Source organism: Schistocerca gregaria, chromosome 3, assembly GCF_023897955.1.
Source record: "Schistocerca gregaria isolate iqSchGreg1 chromosome 3, iqSchGreg1.2, whole genome shotgun sequence".
NCBI classification, from domain to species: Eukaryota; Metazoa; Arthropoda; class Insecta; order Orthoptera; family Acrididae; genus Schistocerca; species Schistocerca gregaria.
This window is the reverse complement of record NC_064922.1, coordinates 183470087-183492862: the sequence shown is the minus strand read 5'-3', so window position 1 is coordinate 183492862 and position 22776 is coordinate 183470087. Positions and strand designations below refer to the sequence as shown.

At 38.0% G+C, this 22776-nt stretch overlaps 1 protein-coding gene across 2 annotated transcripts in view; it reads left to right on the top strand.

Moving 5' to 3' along the window:
- Positions 1-20546, top strand: part of LOC126355985 (inactive pancreatic lipase-related protein 1-like) — a 265959-nt gene extending 245413 nt beyond the window's left edge. For both annotated transcript variants that reach the window (XM_050006603.1, XM_050006602.1), the window contains 2 exons: positions 7519-7678; positions 20273-20546. In XM_050006603.1, coding sequence (XP_049862560.1) covers positions 7519-7678; positions 20273-20351 — 239 coding nt within the window. In that variant the 3' untranslated portion in view covers positions 20352-20546. The remainder of the gene's footprint in view (positions 1-7518; positions 7679-20272) is intronic.
- Positions 20547-22776: the final 2230 nt, after the last annotated feature.

Genomic DNA, 22776 nt, shown 5'->3' with positions numbered 1-22776 from the left:
ATTTGTAATAAAAACTATTAATCTGATTTGCTTGAATTGTTGTGTAGCTATCCGAGAAAGCAGAACCTCTAGGCACTCTATTAGACACAAATGGGCAGGACTCCACAGGATGTATGACAGATTAAAGTTAAAAGATGGTCTAACTTAGCCGCAAATTCAGTATGGAATCTGACAGGGATTCCATCGGGGCCTGGAGCTCTGTTTAATTTTAACAATTTCAGCTGTTTCTAAACACCACTGACACAAATATTTACTTCATTCATCTTTTCTGTGGTATGAGGATTAAATTGGAGTGATTCTCCTGCGTTTTCCTTCATAAAGGAATTTTAAAAATATAGTTAAGCATTTCAGCTTTTGGTTTGCTACCCAAAATTTCAGTTCCTGTCTCATTCACTAGGGACCAGAACTTTTCTTTGGGTTCTGTGAAAGATCACTTGAAACTATTTTACTATGGTATAGATTGAAGGCATCACACATTGCTCTCTTGACAGCCAAATTTATTTCATTCAGCCTCTCTCTGTCTATAGCCCTATGCTTTGTTTTACACCTGCAGTGACTGTATACCCTGGAGGTTCCCTCCCATTGTGAACTGTTCTACTGAGTACATATCTATCTAATGCATCATCAACTATTCTTTTAAACTTGAGCCAGAGTTCATCTACATGCTCCTGCCTTGTTCTAAAAGTTTCAAACTCCTCATCTCCATTGAGATATTACACTACTGATTTTTTATCTAGTTTACTGAATATAAATATCTTTCTGCTTTTTTAGTTGGCTTTTGTACTTTGGTAATCATTGTTGTCGCAACTGTGTCATTATCTTTGATACTAGTTACAATGTGGACATCCTCAAAGAGGTCAGGTCTATTTGTTGCCATTAGTTCCAATACATTTCCTTGATGAGTGGGATTCCTAACTATCTGATCTAGGTAATTTTCAGAGAAGGCATTTAGTAAAGTTTCATGGATGTCTTATCATGCCCACCATTAACAAAACTGTAATTTTCCCAATTAATTGTTGGATCATTAAAGTCAATTATTACAGTGTGACTGGAGAACTTACGTAAAAGTGAACTCAGGTTTTCTATAAACTTTTTAGTTACATCAGGAGATCAGTCTGACAGAAAGATCCAATCATCATTTTATGTCCACTCCTGATATTGATTCTTGCCCAAATAATCTCAGATGTCTCTCAGTAGATTTGAGTTTCTTGTCTACTGTGAAACATATACCACCTCTGCCATTTGCCCATCCTTTCGATACACACTTAAATTTTGCCAAAAAATGTCACTGCTATCAATCTCACGTTTCAACCAGCTTTATGTACCTTATATTATGTGAGCTTCACTGTTTTTCATAACCACTTCAAACCCTGGCACTTGTTTCGGCAGTTTACCATCAGGATTTACTACACTGCACTTCTATCAAACTTACCCTGATACTTTTGGGTTTCCTACAGCTATCGTTATCTGGTTTGGATGCTGTCGCCTAATGTAAAAAACTCGTTATTACATCCTATACACAGTCAGCTACCTGAGTAGCAGCGTATGTTGTAAAGTGCACACCTGACTCATTTTTGGGCACGTCTCAGTTCTCAACCTTATGGTGCAAGTCCAAGGAGTCGCATCCTAGCTTGTCACAGACTCTTCGAAGTCTCTGGTTCAGACCTTCCACTTGACTTGCAACCAAAGTGCCATGATTAATTCTAAGGATAATGTTGCAAATTGTAAGCTCTGTTGATACTGTGTGCAAGGCTGGTCTTCTCAGCCTCCTTTCCCATTCACTGGAATGACCCAAGAATTACCTCAGAGCCCAGACAACAGGCATCATTAGTTCCAACGTGCACCACAATCTACAGTCAGTTGCATCTTGTTCCCTCAATGGCTGCTGGAATAGCCTCTTCAACATACCAAATGAGGCCTCCAAGCACATACACTGAGTGCACCTGGTGTCTTTTCCTGACCCTTGCTGCCGTTTCCATAAGGGGTACCATCATTTGCCTTACATTTGAATTGTTGACAATTAATAGATCCCTACCCTACTGAATTTGCCTCCTCCTGACACCAGATAAAACAGATTCCTCCAAAACAGGTGACGTGAGTCCCACTGGCTCAGTTTCAATTTCAGTGACCCACTGGCTCAGCTTCAGTTAAAGAAAGTACTTTAAACTTGTTAATTAGGGGGACCAGAACAACAATCTGAGTCCTCCCTTGTCCTAGTGAACCCTGTACAGGACACTTAGATCTACCATTGACACATCACTCACAAGCAAGTGAACGAATAAGGACAGATCCTGTGAACGAATAATGACAGATCCTATGAACGAATAATGACAGATCCTATGAACGAATAATGACAGATACTATGAACGAATAATGACAGATCCTATTTTTTCTGGAGAGGAGACTGTATCCCCAGAAGAGGACAGTACTTGAGATGCCTCTGGTACAGTATCATACGTGTATGAGTCACAGTAGCTCTTCCAACACACTGATTCACAGCAATTGCCAATCATTTGACAGTAGTCAGGGCGACTTCCAGCTGCTTATGAACAGCAAACACTCCCATGAGCGAGTAAAGCATTCACAGTGGGGTTGCATTTTGGCTGGTGCAATGTATTACAAGGCAGTGAACAAATAACTTTAAATAAAGCCCACTGATTATTTCTTAATCTGTTGAGCTAAAAAGTTGCTAATTCCCTATAAGAATTGAAGCAAATATATGTAACAAGATTTCTATTAAAGCAACACAAAAATCTGTGGTAAAAATTACTAGTTTCACAAAACATTTTGATGTTAATTACAGTTGTTAGCAAGCTCAAAAACAGAATATAGAGGGCTACTAGATGTAACACAATATATTGGATAGAAAATCTGCTACAGTAACTAAATCACAATTGCTGATTTGTTACAAATTCAAGTTATACAAGAGCAGAAGTGCATGGAATGGTTATGACAAAGTGGGTTGCAAGCACTTCATCATGTGACTATTAACTTGTGTGAGGAAAATTAGACTCATAACTTTGTGCCTGTGAAAAATATGTAAGTAAAGGAACAATGAGCTTTAAATGCACATCTGTCTATCACTATAGTTTTGCAAGTGCTAATCAAAAAACAAGAGACATGATTTTGTGCAAAAGGCAGGGACAACAAATCAGCCATGATTCTGAATGGCAAGAGCTGCACAGGCAGAGTTATCTCACTTTTAGTAGAAGAGATATCACTCTTAATCATTTCGCAGTTAAATTTTTTTGTAGTGATGCAAAATAATTAATTTTTCTTTACATGTCATATTAGAATTGTGATAAACTGACTATCCTTAATTTTTGTGAGCTGTTACACCTTGTCATTATACACAGAAAAATAAAAATGGCATTTTCCATTTTTGATTTTACTTTATTTCAAAAATATTTACCCTTATGTTTTCAAGTGGTTTAAATTCAAGGTTAAGAATTAAGTGATTGTAAACATGTAATATTTCTTTATTAAATGAATATTCAAAAAACATAACTTTTTTTTAATTTTCCAGAAAAAATGGTGCAAGCATGGTTCAATACTCGGAGTACTCTGTAGGACATGCATAAGTATTTTGTAGTTTTGTCTCATGGTTCTGTAGAACAAATTCAGCATTATCTGTATATTTTTTTACCAAAACACACATACGATGATCTACTTTTGCCAGTTGAATATGGTCTGCAAAGGTTTTATTCTTGGTTATAAGGTTTGGATAATGCCCTTTCTTTGTGAAAGATGAGAAGCCATCTAACAAAATGATTAATGGAAAATCTCATATAAAGATATGAAACAAATACTAACAAAGAGATAGAGAGGCTGGCCAGTACTTACCTCAGCTCAGTCAGATACACAAAACAGAACAGAAAATTTACTTAGCCTAGATTTCAGAACTTTGTTCCTTCGTCAGGTAGGAGAGAGGGGGAAGAAGGGAAAGTGGATTCAGTTACTCACAACTCAGGTTATGAAGCAACAGGGGAAAGGTAAATAGGGAGGGTAGCAAAGATGGAGGCATGGGTGTCAGAGGGACGCCAAAGATATTCTACTGTAAGTACTGTGCCAGCTTCAAACCAAAGAGGATGCATATAGAAGTAAAGAGGTATATAGTATAAAGATAAACACAACTATATAGGATGAAAAGATGTGTGAATGGATAAAGAGGAAAGGGAAAGAGGATAAGATTGAAGAGTAAATGGGAGTGAGGTTGGTTAATGTAGGTTCAGTCCAGGAGGATGGCAGGATGAAAGGATGTGTTGGAGTACAAGTTCCCATCTCCGCACTACCGAGGGGCACGTGTGGTGTAGCAGGTTCCTACATCCGTAGAATTATGCTGGAGGGCATGCTCCACCACTGGGTATTGGTCATCTCCTAGGCAGACAGTTCATCTATGCCCACTCATGCGCTCAGCCAGTTTAGTTGTCGTCATACCAATGTGAAAGGCTGTACAGTGCAGGCATGTCAGCTGATAAATGACATGTGTTGTTTCAAATGTGGCCCTCTCTTGAATTGTGTATGTTTTACCAGTAGTGGGACTGGAGTAGTTGGTTGTGGGGGGATGCATGGGGCAGGTTTTGCAGCGGGATCGGTTACAGGAGTAGGAACCGCTGGGTAGAGAAGGTGGCCTGGGAATATTGTAGTGTTTGACAAGGATGTTACGGAGGTTAAGGGGGCGACGAAAGGCAACTCTGGGTGGTGTGGGGAGAATATTGTCAAGGGATGATCTTATTTCAGGGCTTGACTTGAGAAAGTCATATCCCTGGCGAACTAATTTGTTGATGTATTCGAGGCCAGGATAATATTGGGTGACAAGGGGGATGCTTGTGTGTGGCCTGGGGGTAGGAACATTGTTGTTGGATGGAGAGGAATGCATTGCTCAGGAGATCTGTTTGTGGACAAGGTCTGCAGGATAGTTGCGGGAAAGGAAAGCACTGGTCAGGCTATTGGTGTAATTGTTGAGAGATTCGACATTGGAGCAGATACATTTGCCATGAATACCTAGGCCGTAGGGAAGGGAGCAGTTGATATGGAATGGATGGCAGCTATCAAAGTGAAGGTACTGTTGTTTGTTTGTGGGTTTGATGCGGCCAGAGGTGTGTATGTGAGCTTCAACAAGATGAAGGTCAACATCCAGGAATGTGGCTTGGTTTTTGGAGAAGGACCAGGTGAAATTCAGATTCGAAAAGGAGTTGAGGTTATGGAAGAAATTAAGGGGTGTTTATTCACCATGAGTCCAGACCACAAAGACGTCACCTATAAACCTATACCAGGCCAGGGGAAGCAGCTGTTGGCTCTTCGGGAAAGCCTCTTCCATGCGGCCCATGAAGAGGTTGGCATAAGATGGAGCCATCCTGGTTCCCATGGCCGTTCCCCTGATTTGTTTGTAGGTCTGGCCTTCAAAAGTGAAGTAATTACGGGTGAGGATGAAGTTGGTAACTGTGATAAGGAACGAGGTTTTCGGAAGATCTTCGGGTGGGTGTTGGGAGAGTTAGTGTTTCCTCCTTCCACCAGTCTCTCCTGGACTTCCAGAACCTTCAATCCTTACCCCAAGTCCCGAGTTCGAGTCTCGGTCCGGCACACAGTTTTAATTTGCCAGGAAATTTCATATCAGTGGACACTCCGCTGCAGAGTGAAAATCTCATTCTGGAATGTCTCAATCTTCTTTACTCATGGAGCTTTGAGAGTGGCTTTCACATTTCCACTGTCAGAATTGTTTGTATGAATTTGTGGTGGAGCAATTTGTTTCTTCCACTGTCTTTACAGCTTGGGCCTGTTGCTCTTCCATTTGCTGAAACTATGAAAGTCCTGGGGCTCATGCTTGATAGAAAACTTTCTTGGTCCTCCCATGTATCTTACCTGGCCATCTGCTGTACCCAGTGTCCTACATGTCCTAAGTGGTACTCCTGGTGAGTGGATAATACCACCATTTGTACTGATCTATTATCGAAACTAGACTATGGGTGTTTTCTTTATTCATCTACATGTCTATTCATCACCATCTAAATACAATCTGCCATTGTGGCATCTGTTTGGTCACTGGCACCTTTTACACTAGCCCTGTTGCAAGACTATGCAGAATCTGCTGCATTACTGTGTCATACCAATGTGATGTTCTCCTCAGTGGATATGCATGCCATTTGTTTGCCATGCCTGGCCACACATCCTATGTCTCCTTCTATGATGACTCTTTTTACCCACCAGTGCACGGCATGCCCCCCTTCTTTCTTACCTCCTGGCGTTCACTTTCAGCTAATGCTCTGGCAGCATAACTTCATGCTACCTGCCACTTTCCCAATGGGTGTGAACCCCTCACCACTTTGGCTTCGTGTGGTGGCCCATGTTCACTTTCGACCTCATTCGTTTCCTAAGGACGCTACTCCATATTTGATCTATCACTGTAAGTTCCTGGACCTTTGTGTGGAACTTAGTGATAGTACCTACATATTCACTGGTGGCTCTTGGACTGACCATGATGTTGGGTGTGTTCTCGTCACTGGCACCGACCATTTTTGGTATAAGCTTTTGGAACACTGCTCAGTATTTACAGCAGAGCTGTTCACCATAGTACATTCAACGACACAGGCTTTTAAACTGAGGCATTTGCTCTGATTCTCTCATTGTCCTTCAGAGCCTCTGTATGAGGTACACAGTCCATGTCTTAGTGCAACAGGTTCAACAAAGCTTCCATGTGCTCACTCTTAAGGGAGCCACTGTGATGTTTATGTGAGGCCCTGTTCATGTTGGTCTGATGAGAAATGAGGCTGCTTACACTGCTGCCAAGGCTGCAGTCCTTTCTCAGCCCACTAGTTCTTCCATTCCTTCTGATAATCTCCATATTGCCGTCTGTCAGCAGGTGGTGTCACTGCTGGTCTTCCCTTCATAGAAATAAGCTCTGAGGAATTAAATCTCTCCCAGCAGCTTGGTCCACCTTCTCAGCTCCCTCACCACGAGGACTCTTTAGCTAGGGTGTGTAGTGGGGACTGTTGTTATAGCCATCAACATTTGTTAAGTTGTGATCCCCCACCACTTTGTGTTCATTGTCATCAATCTATGTCAGTTCACCATTTGTTGACATAATGTCCTTTTTTCAACCACTTAAGTTCTAATGTATGTTCGCTGTCCGAGTTATTGGCTGTTTTGGCTAACGACATGTGGGCTGTTGACTTCATTTTATTTTTTATGCATTGTAGTATATAGCAAAGGATTTTTAATCTTTATTTCACGACCTCCATTGTCTCTGCAGCATATTTTGTGGACCTTTCTCCACGAGGAAGTCCTTGTTTTTAGCTGTCTTTCCTACTGTCAATTGGGCTTAACATGCAGTCACTTTAAACTCCTTTCTCGTGTAGTGTACCAAGATTCTGATGTGGGCACCTATGATCTTAGCTGCATTAATTGAACTTGAAACCAAAATATTTTTGTATGAGAGGTAGCTTTTCTGCATATGTTCTACTACTGACAACTGAAATATAAATGAACTGGAAGATAATTATTTATTCTGTGTTTTTGTAGACTTATGCAGCCACTGGAGATCCTGGGAATTCTATGCTGAATCCCTGTTGAAAGGAGAATCATTTCTTGCTGTTCCTTGCAACTCTTGGGATGATTTCCAGAAAAAGAGATGTCCCACACAATCAGGACTGGCTGTTATGGGTTTCAAGGCTGATCCAAAGTAAGTGGAAGATTGAAAAAAAGTAACAATCAGTTTGAGCACATAGAATATAGTGCAGACCAATAGCTTATACATGTATAGGGAATATATAGTTGTGCTACAAGTAATATTATCCTGAACAGCTCAATGATGAGATCTGTGCTTCTCATGCAATGACACAAGGACCGTTTCATTGTGGAGGCAATCATTTACAATTGTAACAGTAATGCTGTGGCTAAGCACTGTGTTGTTGAAAAATATCCTTAGAATTGTTTTAAGGAGAATGATGTCTCAGGCTCTAAAGCCTGCTTGTTATGGCTGTATTCAGAATGCCATCAATCCATCAATACAAGCTGACAGGTTGAGTGCACTGTGATAGCATCTGTGGGACAAATTGACTCGACTTATTCAAGCCCAAGTGCTGGGAGACAGTGGTAATGTGTGTGTAAGCTGTGCTTCTGGGAATATGTATGTGTTTCCTATTTTGGATGAAGGACTTTCTTTGCGCAAAAACTTAAATGGCTAGCTCCCTTTTTCATTGAGCCTGTCTATGACTCAGCATCTCTATGTAGTGCATAGCAGTCTACCCTTTTCATAATATCAAACAGTGAGAATTTCAGGTTGGAATAACAATAATAGTATGAATAGGATACATTGATAGTCATCATATTGAGAAGACAGTGAGTTGCACAACTGTACATTTATGCATTCAGTCAGTTTTTAGTTTTTGTGTGTGTGTGTGTGTACCTCCAATGAAGGCCTGTGATTCGATATCCCCACTATATGGTGAGTTGCAACTATCCTTTTCATACTATTGTTATATTCCTTCCTGGATTTTCCATTGTTGAATTCAAAAGGCAAACTCTGATGATCAGTTAATTATCTATGATGATGAAGATAACTGCAATTGCTGTCCAAAACATGATGTTACTGTGCCAAGAATATAATGTGAAGAGCTTGACAGAACAGACAAAAGTATTAGCACTTATTGTCAAATGTGTCAAAACATAATATCAAAAATTGTTATTTGTGATAAAGATAAGAGAACAAGTAAGAAGTTCAGAAAAAATTATCATATATGTGTGTACTGCACAGAAAACAGAATCTTGTCACCCATTATTTCGATAACTGCAAATCCTAACTGTACCCTCCATATAAATTTATGAAATTATTATCTTCCTATGCAGCAGACAAAAATTATTTGAGGATAATCATTTTAACCACACATATAACACAAGAAATAAAAATAATTTTATGCTTCCCACACACAAATTGAAATTATATGACTGGCCTCCACAGTGTATGGGGATGACAATATATAACAAATTAATGGGCAAAACTATATTTAATGTTAAGCCAGACATCCTAAAAATAAGGCTACATCAGATTCTGGGGGAGAAATGCTACTATTCGACAGGAGGAATTTTTAGAGGATGACATGATAATTTGAGCTAGGGTAATTTAGTGTTAGATTTTTAGATACTATTTTATTATTATTGTTATTATTATTATTTCTGCCTTTTGTGTATATAAAACAAAATTGTATTATTATTATGAAGCTGCATGAAAACATTGGCTTTCTATGTTTACGGTAAAATTTTACCAAACTTTTGACGTCTCTCCTGCACCTGAATCAAATGATTTATGTATGTTATGAGACTAATACACCACAATTCACAGTCCACTATCTTCTAAATCAAATAAATTATCTAAAAGAGCAAGAAGAAGACAAAAAACTAAAAATCAATTTAAAAAAACTACAGCAGTTTCACATCTACATGAATAATCCACAAGCCACTCTACAGTGTGTGGCATAAGGTGCATCATACCAGTATTATTGTTTTTCTTTCCTATTTCATTAACTTAATGAGTGAGGGGAAAAATGACTAATGCCTCTACATGACATGATGTCTCTTATCTTTTCCTCATGATCCCTATGTGAGATACACGTTGGTGGTTGCATAATAGCAGCACAGTTGTCTTCAGATGTAGGTATTCAAAATTTCACCAACATGGTTTCATGACAACTATTTTATCTTTCTTCCAAGGTATTATATTTAAGTTTGCTGAGCATTTATATTAAACTTTTGTATGAGCCGTACTGATTTGTATCAATCCTAGTAATGTGTTTCTGAATACTCTCAAAACTAGAAAATGTTCTAGAATTGGTCACACTACCATCTTGAATGTGATTTTCTTTATAGCTGCATTGCACTTTTCCTAAAACAAATTACAGCATATCTCTTTTCCATTCGCCTGTCTGCTTGTGTCTGTGTATGTGCGGATGGATATGTGTGTGTGTGTGCGAGTGTACACCTGTCCTTTTTTTCCCCTAAGGGAAGTCTTTCCGCTCCCGGGATTGGAATGACTCCTTACCCTCTCCCTTAAAACCCACATCCTTTCATTTTTCCCTCTCCTTCCCTCTTTCCTGACGAAGCAACTGCCAGTTGCGAAAGCTCGTAATTCTGTGTGTGTGTTTGTGTGTTTTGTTCATGTGCCTGTCTGCCGGCGCTTTCCCGCTTGGTAAGTCTTGGAATCTTTGTTTTTAATATATATATATATATATATATATATATATATATATATATATATATATATATATATATATATATATGCCCGTGTGACTTGGACCCTTACAAATGGCAGAGAAGTAAGATTAAAGTGTCTGAAATGAGATTCCAAAGAGCTGTGGAAAAATGCAGAAAATCAGATGAAATAAAAAATTAAGAGAAAATAGTTAAATGTTGAACCAATAAATAATGAACAGATGAATGTCGATGTAAATAGATGGGAGACGTAGAAAGGCTGTCAAACTGGAATTTATCAGTACAAGCAATAAAATATGTACATCATGGAACAAACAAGCGTGAAAAGCAACAAGAAGAGATGAGGCTGCCACAGAGCAAGCGGCCAGCCTCCTATATTTACCAAGAGGCTGGCCTGCAATTCGAACACGGCACTTGTACACAGCAAGGTCATGCATTAACACAGGCAGAGGCAATCACGGGAGCCGGGGTAGCAGTCACTTATCAGCTACAGCACAGACAACAGCATTGAGCGAGCCACTGAGTCATGCTGCACTACACTAGACGATACAGATGACACACAAGACATGAGCAAGCATCACATATAATCCCTGACAGTTAAGAGGATGCTTATGGTGGTGGTGGTGGTGGTGGTGGTGGTGGTGGTTGTTGCAGTGGTGGTGGTGGAGGTGATGATGAGGATGAGGATGATGATGATGACGATGATGTGAGACTGGCACACAATGTGGTCACTCAGCAATAGTGCTGCTGGGCCTACTTCTATGCCTTCTCTCTGCACTCTTAATCATTTATTGCTGGTACATTGTTCAACGTATCTTCAGAGTTCTTTCTGAGTATTGTATTTTTCACACATTTTAATGTGGGATAGTCAGGCAACAGAATGAAAAGATTAAGAAGACAGATTTGACAATTTACAAAAATGTCCAGACGATAGCCTTGCATCTACATCATTAGAGACCTTTAGCAGCTAGCTATGTATATCAAGCTCCAAAAATTTGTTATATCTGCCACAAGCAAAAGTGTGTTTTGGAGTTCACTGCGTATAAGTTTTTGATGTTTGTAAACTATCTTTAATTTCTTAATATTTATGATACTCATGAAGGACAGCTCAAAATTCATCAGCTGATGTACAGTTTTTGCTTTCTGCTAAATTGATTTCTTGTAATGTTACCCGACTTAACAATGACAATGTTTGCCAAGATGATGAATCAAATGGGAAGTAAGATGACCATCATTAATTTATCCATTAACAACTTTCATAAGTTAATTATCTTACCTGGACATTTAGTAAGACCTACATTTTTTAAACATATACATCAATTTTGTTACTTATTACTGAAATATCAGTTCTCTAAACAGTTCTGTATTTAGCGGTCACACAAGATAACTTAACTCCAGCACAAAAATGCAGTCTTACTCTCAGCACTTGGACAGTCCAACTCTCTGCTCTTTAGAGGCAGCCTCCTCTGGGCTATGTGCTTAATCCATTATGAATGAAACATTCTCTACTTGCTTTGGTGTGGCTGGTGACATTCTCATTACACTGCAGGAACAGAGGCATGCACATGACAGCTGCTTTGCAGCATTGTTCAGACAATTTTAAAGATACTGTTCAATAAATGAAAGAACTGATCATCTCACATTTATTGTCGAATTTTCACATAAAGCAAGTTACTACATAAATTCAAACAGTTTGCAATTAAAAATGTGTGTAACCATTAGCTTTCTATTTGCTGTGTATTAGGTCATATGAAAGCTGTTCAAAAGGTATCAGACTTTTATTTTAAACTTGTCTGCAAGTTCTCTGATTGTGGTTTATGTACCCTGTATCACCAGGGTTTTTATGTGATCAATAACTACCTCATCTGTAGATGTTGAGGACCTACTTGAATGAGCTTCACTCTTCACAAATGAGCAGCCATTTTTTAAACTGTTGTACCACCACTTTATATGTGTGGTACACATTGTTTCATTCCCAAACAGTTCTTGAATCTTGCACATTGTGTCAACTTCAGAATCGCCAAGCTTAAAATCAAAATTTGATGTAATAATGTCATTCCAACTTTCCTGTCATTTTTCCCACAACACAAACTCACTTGTCAACAGCTACCCAGCAACTGGTTGTTTCCACAGTCATAAAATAATGCCTAGAAACATAGTGTGTGCTTGCATCCTGACACCATTGTTGGTTTCAAAGGGGGGGGGGGGGGGGGGGGGGATATTTTTGACCAGCCTTTGTACTTTGCTGCATACAAAATCTAAACTTGAGAGATGTACAGGGTTTAGATTAGATTAGTTTTTCGTTCCATAGATCCATGCTGAGGAGATCCTCGTGGATGTGGTACATGTCAACACTTTTTTTTTAGCTGAAATAACAATACTAATAGTATGAATATACACAATACATCATTTGTTTCTATTAAAAAATTAGTCAATAGAGTATAAGTCTCTCAGGCTCCTTTTAAATTGATCTTTATTTGTAACTAATTTTTTTATGTTTGCTGACAAATTATTGAAGATGAGTGTTCCTGAGTAGTAGACCCCTTTTTGAACTAAAGTAAGTGCTTCTAAGTCTTTGCGCAGATCATTTTTGTTCCTGGTATTGTGTGTATGAACTGAACTGTTTGTTGGAAAAAGAAATATATTATTTAGGACAAATTTAATTAAGGAGTAAATATACTGAGAGGCAGTGGTTAGTATACCCAGTTCTTTGAAGAGGTTTCTACATGACGTATGTGAATTTACTCCACAAATAATATGTATTACACACTTTTGGACTCTGAAAACTTTTGTTTGACTTGAAGAGTTACCCCAAAATATTATACCATGTGACATTATGGAATGAAAGTAGGCAAAGTATGCAAGCTTTTTCATTTTTATGTCGCCTATGTCTGCTAACACTCGAATTGCAAATACTGATTTGTTAAGGCATTTCTGCAGTTCTGTGGTGTGCTCCGCCGAACTGAATTTATTATTAAGTTGTAATCCCAGGAATTTAAGACTGTCAACCTCTTCTATCTGCTCTTCTTCATACTTTATGCAAATGCTGGTTGGAAACCTCTTACAGGTTCTGAATTGCATGTAGTGAGTCTTTTCAAAGTTTAATGTCAATGACTTGGCTTTAAACCATTTATTAATATCCATGAAAATATCATTAGCAGATCTTTCTAGAACTACACTCGACATACTATTTATTGCAATACTTGTGTCATCTGCAAACAAAATGAACTCTGCTTCTGGCAGAGTAACTGATGAGAGATCATTAATGTACACAAGAAAAAGCAATGGCCCTAAGATGGATCCTTGTGGGACACCACATGTAATTTCTTCCCATTCTGATGATGACTGATGACTTAATTCACTAGTCCCTTGTGCTGACACCCTTTGTTTCCTGTTAGCTAGGTATGACTTGAACCATTTTGCAGCAGTGCCCGTGACACCATAGAATTCTAATCTATTTAAAAGGATGTTGTGGTTCACGCAAAAATGCCTTTGACAAATCACAGAAAATCCCTGCTGCTTGTAATTTGTTATTTAATGAATTAAGTACATTTTCACTGTAGCTGTAAATAGCCTTCTCGATATCAAAACCCTTCAGAAATCCAAACTGTGTTCTTGATAATATGTTATTTGTGGTCAGATGGTTGAGAAGCTGCCTGTACATTACTTTTTCTAAAATTTTTGAGAATACTGGCAAAATTGAAATCGGTCTGTAGTTTGATGGTATCTCTTTATCCCCTTTCTTGAATAGAAGCTTAACATCTGCATATTATGGCCAGTCAGGAAATGTCCCAGTTATAATTGACTGGTTACACAAGTAACTTAGAATTTTACTACTCACAAGAACATGCCTTAATTAACTTTGTTGATATTTCATCGTAACCACTAGAATGCTTTGTTTTCAAAGATTTTACTATGGAAGTTATTTCTTTTGGTGAAGTGAGTGACATATTCATGTAGCTGAAGCTATTTGTAAAGGCTAGTTTTAGATATTCAAGGGCATTATTTACTGATCCTGACAATCCCATTCTATCAGTAACAGTTATAAAGTACTTGTTAAATAGATTTGCCACACTATGCCCATTGGTTACTAATGTGTCATCTACCCTTAATGATATTTGCTCCTGTTCCTTTCTGGTTCTACCAGTCTCCTCTTTCACTATATCCCATATTGTTTTTATTTTGTTCCCTGACATTGCTATCTTCTTCTCGTAGTGCATTTGTTTAGATGTCTGAATTACTTTTTTAAATATTTTACAGTATTCCTTGTATTTAGCTAAATCATCAGTATTGGGGGTATTCCTTGGTTGACAGATACATTTTCCTTTTTGTCTTACAGGAAATCTTTATTCCTTGTGTAATCCATGGTTTTATTATAGACTTCTGTTTAATTTGAGTAACTTTTAGAGGAAAACAGTTTTCAAACATGGTACTGACATTGTTCATGAATGTATTATATTTTTCATTCATGTCATGGGCACTATAAACATCTTTCCAGTTCATATCATTGAGCAGTTTTCTAAAACACTCAATTTTTGGTTGACTGACTACTCTCCTGTATTCAGACTTAGGGTCTTGATAATCTGCTCAGAATTTACATCTAAAACAAGGAGCTGCATGTCATTAACTGATAGTCCATTTATTACAGGCTTTATGATATGATTTTGTTGCTTTGATTTATCTATAAAAATGTTATCAATGGCTGTCCTTGAGGATTTAGTGATCCTAGTTGGAAAGTTTACAGTGTGAGTTAGATTGAAAGACAACATCACTAACTGCAGTAAATGTTTACTGGAAGATTGCATTAGAAAATCTGTATTAAAGTCACCAGTGACCAAAGTTTCTTTGTTTCTTCCTGTTAAGTAACCCAAAAGAGCTTCTAGATGATTTATGAATAGATTATAATTTCCTGCAGGTGCTCGGTAAATAGTTACTATTATATAGGATCTGTTATGGAACTCTACTTCTGTTGCACATGCTTCTAGATCCTGGTCTAAACAGAATATATTAATGTCAATGTTCTTGAATTTATGGCAGTTTTTAATAAATGTGGCAACTTCTGCTCCATCCATATCTACTCTGCAGAAGTAGGAAGCTAGCTTAAATCCTGAAATGTCTAACATATCTGTGATGATGTTACAAACTTTCAAGGACAACGGAGAAGGGTAAATGTATCAATTTGAAGTAAGAGACCCTGCTCCAGAAATGACCATTTCGAAAGCTATAAGTGAAAATTATTTCGATGCTTCTAACAGTGGAGTACATGAAGTGGTACTGTTGCTACTAAGATTGTAGGGTAAGCAACTTTTAGAAGCTGTAGTATGGACCAAAACAAGAAAAAAATGCCTAGTAAACTTTAGGGCTCTAAAAGAGCAATGGGCAGTTGTTCCTATTCTGTACTGTGAGACATCTCTTCTACTGAAAAAAGTGCCCCTTTTTTCTTGTTTCCATCCATACTACCACCTATCAAAGTTTCCTACCCCACAATCTTAACGAAAACAGTACCAGTAGAAGTACTCCACTGTCAGTGGTATCAGAAAGATTTTCACTTACACTTTTTGATTCTAACATTTTTGGAGCAAGGTCTCGTGCCTCAAATTGATACATTGACTCTTCACCATTACACCTAAAAGTTTATGCCATAATCACAGAATCACTCTGTATATCTCTCTCTAATCTTAAGGTAACAGAATTTTGTGTAGAGCATTCCCTTCTGCTCACAACTGCAAACAAGTGAAAGTGAAATATGCACAACACCCCATACTTCATAAAACGTTTGAGATCACAGAGTTTTTGGCACATGACTGTGTACAAAACTGAGACTATTTTGACATATAGCAGATATGCAAACTTTCTCGTCTATCACCATACATGAGTGAGTACCGATTTTTTCAATGCACTAATGTAATTATTTTAGGAGCCATCAATAGCTGGTGACATGAGAATTAGTATGGATTTGCAACAACATAACAGAAGAAATTCTGTTTATTTTTATACTGAGAATGAGCTTTTCATAATCTATTGAACTGACTTGTCTTCATTTGTTCACTTAAAAACAGACTATTTTACGATTCTTTTGGAATTAACAACTACATTAGTATATTAATAAAGTGAAATTGTGTAAACCCCATTGTGGTTTTGCACAAGAAGCTAATTCTAACATGGCAACAAGAAACAGAAAGTAAAGGTTTACAAGTCACACAAAATAAATTGCTCCTTCCCTTGTGATTCCAACATAACCCTGTAACCTATTGTATTTTTAATTATATATGATTGACTTGTCAAATTATTAATCATACTGGCATAAACTGTAAATACAATCAATTGCAGACATGCTACTGCTTGTGAGCAGTCATCTGCTGTCGAGCTGCATCTTCCCTACTGTGCAGTGGCCACCCAGAATGGAACCCCCACCACTACCATTGTCCCCTGCCCAACTTTGCCATCTGCACAGCCATGGGGCATTTTATTTTGTTTTCAATATACCAGCATGGCTTAGGGACTTAGTGGTAAAGTGCCAACCTACCAATCCAAAGGTGTTGTGTTTGATCCCCAATCACTTCTAGGATATTTATCTGTCACTGTTCACTTCCTGGCAATGAGTATGAATGTGAAAAAATGCCGAGTTGTGGCATGCTTCAAAATCCCCATCTAACTGTATGTCTCCCAGTAAATGGACTGAGTAAGTCAGTTCAAAGGTTGGAGGAAGGAAAAGGCAGTGACAATTGGAATAGACTATACCTAGTTAAGTACTGTACTGTTTAAACCATCCTATGGCTTTACAACAGCTTCACCTTCACTTACTTGTAGACTACTGATTTTGATTCAGTTGAGCTACATTCTAATCATATTCAGCAATATGGAATTATGACCTTGCCTATTCATCCTCCAACTGAAAGAAGCAAAACTTCCAACGCTCCACAACTTCTGACTGTAATGGGGGTGATTAGAGGGCAGATTTACGAGACCTAAGAAAAATATTTCTTTGGTGAAGAAAAGAGGATGACGAAAAAGTGGAGAATGCAAACAGTGGTAGCTGTAAAAAACAAAATCAAGCTGTTGATTCCCACTAAAATGAAGAAGCCATTCATTCATCAGCTGCTCTTTGACTCAGCAGAATATTAAGATCCTATTGATCTCCAGTATGTTTACACTAATGATGATACAGACATAAGAAAACTGATGGATAAAATTACATTACTTGTATTGAATAAGGGAAAACAAACTTCCTGGCAGGCTGAAATCATGTGGGAGACCAAGACATGAATCTGGAACCTGGTCTTTCAGAGGTGGTGATGCTAAGTAGGCAAAATTCACAACCTGCTCTTATAGCTTTACTTGAGTCAGTATCTAGTCTCCTTCCTTCCAAACTTCACAAAAGCTCTAGTGCATGCAGAACAGCTTCTGCACAGTAAAGCTGTGAGAGCAGATTGTGAGTCATGCCTGCTTAGCTCATTTAATAAGAACATAGCCTGTGAAAGAGAAGGTTCCAGATACATATCCTGGTCTGCCACACAGTTTCAAAACAGACTGCGCACTGATCCAGAGTGATAGACTCAGTTTGCAAAGGGAAAACTTAACTATAGTTCTAGTGTTCCAAGTGAGAGCAATGAGCACATGCCGCAATCATCAGCTGTTATGAAATTTAAAGTGAAAGCACTGCCCTTGGAAATGAAATTATTGTGAATAATTTTGTGACTGAATTTCAAGAGCTTTGTGCATGGTTAGGATTTCATGAAAGGGCTGCTGGATTAAGGAAATGATTTCTAGCAATTCAATGCTGTTGGTACATTACCATTCCATCTAATTCATCAAATGTATTGCGTTTAATTTTATCAACTGTATTTTATTATGATTCATTATCGTAGCTACTAAAAAACAGCATACCTCAAAATTTAAAATAATTTGTTGTTTAAAGTAAATCATTGGCTTAGTCATATTATCCAGTCCCATCATCTTAACTGTATATTTGGTTACAATGACAAACATTCCTATAAGAAAGTTACTTTATCGAGTTTTGGAGTAAAACATACATTTTAATGAGATTGTAGACAGATTCTGCCAAGATTGTACCACCCCCCCCCCCCCCCAAAAAAAGGGGGGGGATGACAAAAAGTATCCATAGATCACCAGTATGATCATAAAAGAGTTACATGCTTAGAGGAATAACAGTTTCAATAAGTTTCTTCTGTTATAATGTAGAACATGATCAACTACAGGCAGTTAAAACTAAACTGGAATCACTCTTCATAGATCACAATTTTTGCAAATTAACTGACTTCTCAAATGCATGCACCTGTTTTCTATATTAATTTCCACACAAGGTATATGAGACTTGCTTTTCTTTATTTACAGCCAGAGAAATCTGCAGGATGCATTTTGGAAACAGTGCAAGCTAAATTGAATCCATTTTCCAAAGCAAAGACAAATCCATGCCATATCCAAGTTCCACCTAGGTCTAGGGCAAACACTGTCCACCCTTGCCAGACCGGTAGCACACTCGATGCACATTCCACAGGCCACATCACGACAGACTCAGACAATCCCTTGGCTGGCATATATACCAGATTTTGGCATGGTCCTGGTGACAAGTACCCTCTGGGTGCCACAGCAGTCAACAGTAATGTTATGCCAGTTATTCAGTTATGTGTAGCATCAGATGGTGCCACTAGCTATGGGAGACTGTAGGAACTCACCTATTAAGTAGTTATATACTAATTTTTATGTAGTAAGTATCTTTAATGAAAAGTGTTCAAATTCAAATTGTTAATTCAATGTTCTTTCTTTTGTATTTGTTTAGTGTGAGGTATGACACAATTAAGTTGAATCTTGTCCATAGTAAATGGACACAATAAGGTTGTTCTGTAAATGTATGCTGTGTCCACAAATCCACAACTTTCCCAGCCAGAAGTATTTCCAAAATTAAATAAGAAGCCAATGACAATGGCCATGAGAAGAATATAATATAGATATTGGCTGTGGATGAAATGAGATTATTCAGAATTTGATTGAGTAAAGTCCCTGGAGCCACAGGGAACTTAGCAGAACACATCCAATATACACTGAGGTGACAAAAGTCATGGAACACCTCATATCATCATGTGACATGGCATGGATTCAACAAATTGTTGGAAGTATCTTGCAGAAATATTGAGACGTACTGCCCCTAGAGCCATCCATAATTCCAAAAATGTTGCCACTGTAGGATGTTGTGCACAAACTGATCTTTTGATTAAGACCCATAAATGTTTGATTGGATTCATGTTGGGCAATCTGGGTGGCAGAATCATTTGCTTGAATTGTCCAGACTGTTCTTCAAAACAACCATGGATACAAATGGTCTCAAAGTAGTTGAACATAGCTATTTCAGGTCAGTGATTGATTCAACTGGACCAAAGGACCCAGGCCATTCCATGTAAACACAGCCGAAACCATTATGGAGCCACCACCAGCTTTCACAGTGCCTTGCTGACAACTTGAGTTCATGGTTTGGTGCAGTCTGTGCCACATTTGTACCCTGCCATCAGCTCTTACAAGCTGAAGTCAGGACTCATCTGACCAGACCACGATTTTCCAGTCATCTAGCGTCCAATTGATGTGGTCAAGAGACCAAGAGAGGTGCTCCAGGTGATGAGCTGTTGACAAAGACACTCATGAGTCATGTGATGTGATAACTCATTAATGCCAAATTTCACCACACTATCTTAATGGGTACGATCATCGTATGTCCCACACTGATTTCTCTCATTATTTCATGAAATGTTGCTTGTTTGTCAGCAATGACAACTCTATGCAGGTGCTGCTGCTCTGTCATTATCTAAACACTGTCGGCTACTTCGTTGTCCATGGTGAGAGGTAATGCCTGAAATTTGATATTCTTAGCAGATTTTTGACACTGTGGAGAATATTGAATTCCCTAATGATTTCCAAAACCATCAGCATATGTGCATATCTCTATCCCATGACTTGTCACCTTAGTGTAGTACTTACATTAATCAAATTATGTAACTATCCACTGTATTGTTCTATACACAATATTGTTTAAACATATTTATTATTTCTTGCACAGGTTGAGAGGCTCATACTATTTGACTACAAACTCTGTGAGCCCCTTTGGTCGTGGTGCATCTGGAGCTGTTCCATTGTGATTCAAGAAGCCACTATGCAGTGACTGTACTTCATGTACTCTGTAACCTCAGAGAGAAGTTAAACTATGGAGTTGGATATATCAACAGATAACAGTAGTTTGCAACATTTATGGCCAGTTCATTATACTATTAATAATTAATGTTATTTTGATATCCATATTACATAATTACAGTAAATATGTGGTGTGTTATTGACTCATTGTATGGATTTGTATTGTGCCATATACATTTAATATTTTTATTCAAAGTTTTACAGGCCTTTACCAACATGGCTTGTTAAACATATATTGAAATTATATGAATATATAAACAAAGATTATGTTATGTCAGAAACATTTCCACACATTCCTATGCACCATCACTGTAAATTCAATGTACTGGAGACACATATAGTTGAGGCATTGAGTGGTTAACAGGCACGTAAGCAAGATTAAAAACTTAGGACAGTTGTACTTTTACCAGAATGCTATGCACATCCTGTTGATGAACTTTTAAGAAGATCGCACAACTTATGTTATCATTTGCGTAACCCAAGATTGTAAAACACAGCAAAAGAAAACTGAAGACATTGCTTAGTTTTGTGGCAATCTCCTCCTTCAGAATGTGAAAACCTGAGTTGTTTTAGCTACATTATTATCAGTCATGCTGGCAAACACACATTGCTTCTCCCTTAAAGATCAAATGAGGCTCAATCTAAATTCAATCCACATGTACATTTACCACAAGTTTTATGATCTTTCAAAAATTCTCCATATACTGCAATCTACATTTAAACTATTTAAACTGAACTGAGCTATAAACTTTCTTACACTGCATGCATGACACAAATTATACATAAAGTGTAGCTGCCAGTATGAGGGTTGGAACTTTAATAGTGACAATTCTTCATTTACAGCTCGTACAAAATAGATACACGTTTCATAGTTTTACTGACCTTCAAGGTAGTCACCAGCATTGTGTATAACCCATTGCCAGCAATGTGGAAGTCGTAGGATACTCTTAGCAATGCCAGTTGTGTTGACAGTTCGAGCAGCGCAGTCTATTAGCCGATGAATTTGTAGCAGTTCTGAAGCAAATGCCGTGAAGTGTTGCCTTCAGTTTAGAAATCGAGTTGAACTTATGAGGACTTAAGTCAGGGGAGTGCAGTAGATGGTACAGCACAATCAAACAAATCACTAACAGCTTGCACTGTATGTGCTTGAGCATTGTCCTGCAAAATGATGGTCAGGTCCTGCAAAAAGTCTCATCACTTCTGTCTCTAAGCTGGTTGTAGGTTGTGTCCCAAAAATTAACATCACAGAGACAGAAGTGATGACACTTTCTGCAGGACCTTACCATCATTTTACAGGACAATGCTCAAGCACATACAGTGCAAGCTTTTACAGATTTGTTTGACTGATGGGGCTAGTAAGTGCTATACCACATACTGCACTCCCCTTACCTAAGCCCTTGTAAGTTCAACTTGATTTCTAAACTGAAGGAAACACTTCACGGCATTCACTTCACAACTGCTACAAATTCGGCGGGCAATAGATCACGCCACTCGAACTGTCAACACAACTGGCACTGCTAAGAGTATCCTATGACTTCCACAATGTTAGCAATGGGTTATACACAATGCTGATGACTACCTTGGAGGTCAGTAAAACTTTGAAGCACATATCTACTTTGTACAAGCTGTAAATAAGTAGTTGTCACTATTAAAGTTCCAATCCTCATAATAATGTGCTCCTACTATACATGTGACTATTGTTGTTTTTATTTAAAAACTGGATTTGCTCCATTTTCAACTGCATGTGTGAATACGTCACCTGAGAACACCTATTACAACATATTCACTATGTGTAGAATTGCAAAATTCTTGTTCTAGGTGTCTTCTTTTGACACCATTCATTTTACATATTTAGACTATCCAAGGGATACTGATGCACAACTGCTGGGCACTATATGCTGGAGAATTTGATACTTTACAAGGGAAAGGACAGCACTCAGATTAGTCTTAACTGTTACTCATCCAATAATGTTGGGTATTTCATTACTTGTGTCAATAAGATGCAACACTAATTTCTGTTCACTCTTAATACAAAACCACCGTGTCTTGTTGAAATGGGCAACACTCAAAAAATATTTTTAAGTCTTCCATATTATGAATAGCATTCTGGTCCTCAAACTGCTTAGAATGTTTCAAGCTTCTTACCATCACTTTCTCGAAATTTTCGATTTCTGCATCACATAACCTTGTTCAAGAGGGTCCCACTATTGTCAAGGGAAATCTGGTTGCTGGTTTCAGCTTTGAATAAATCCTTACAAATGTCTTTACTTTTCTATCAACTATAAACTGCTCCATTTTTGCTATGCACTAATGTACTTTATGCATATTGTAGGCTTTTTTAATTCTGAGAAGTCAGTGGAATTTTTTTTCAGG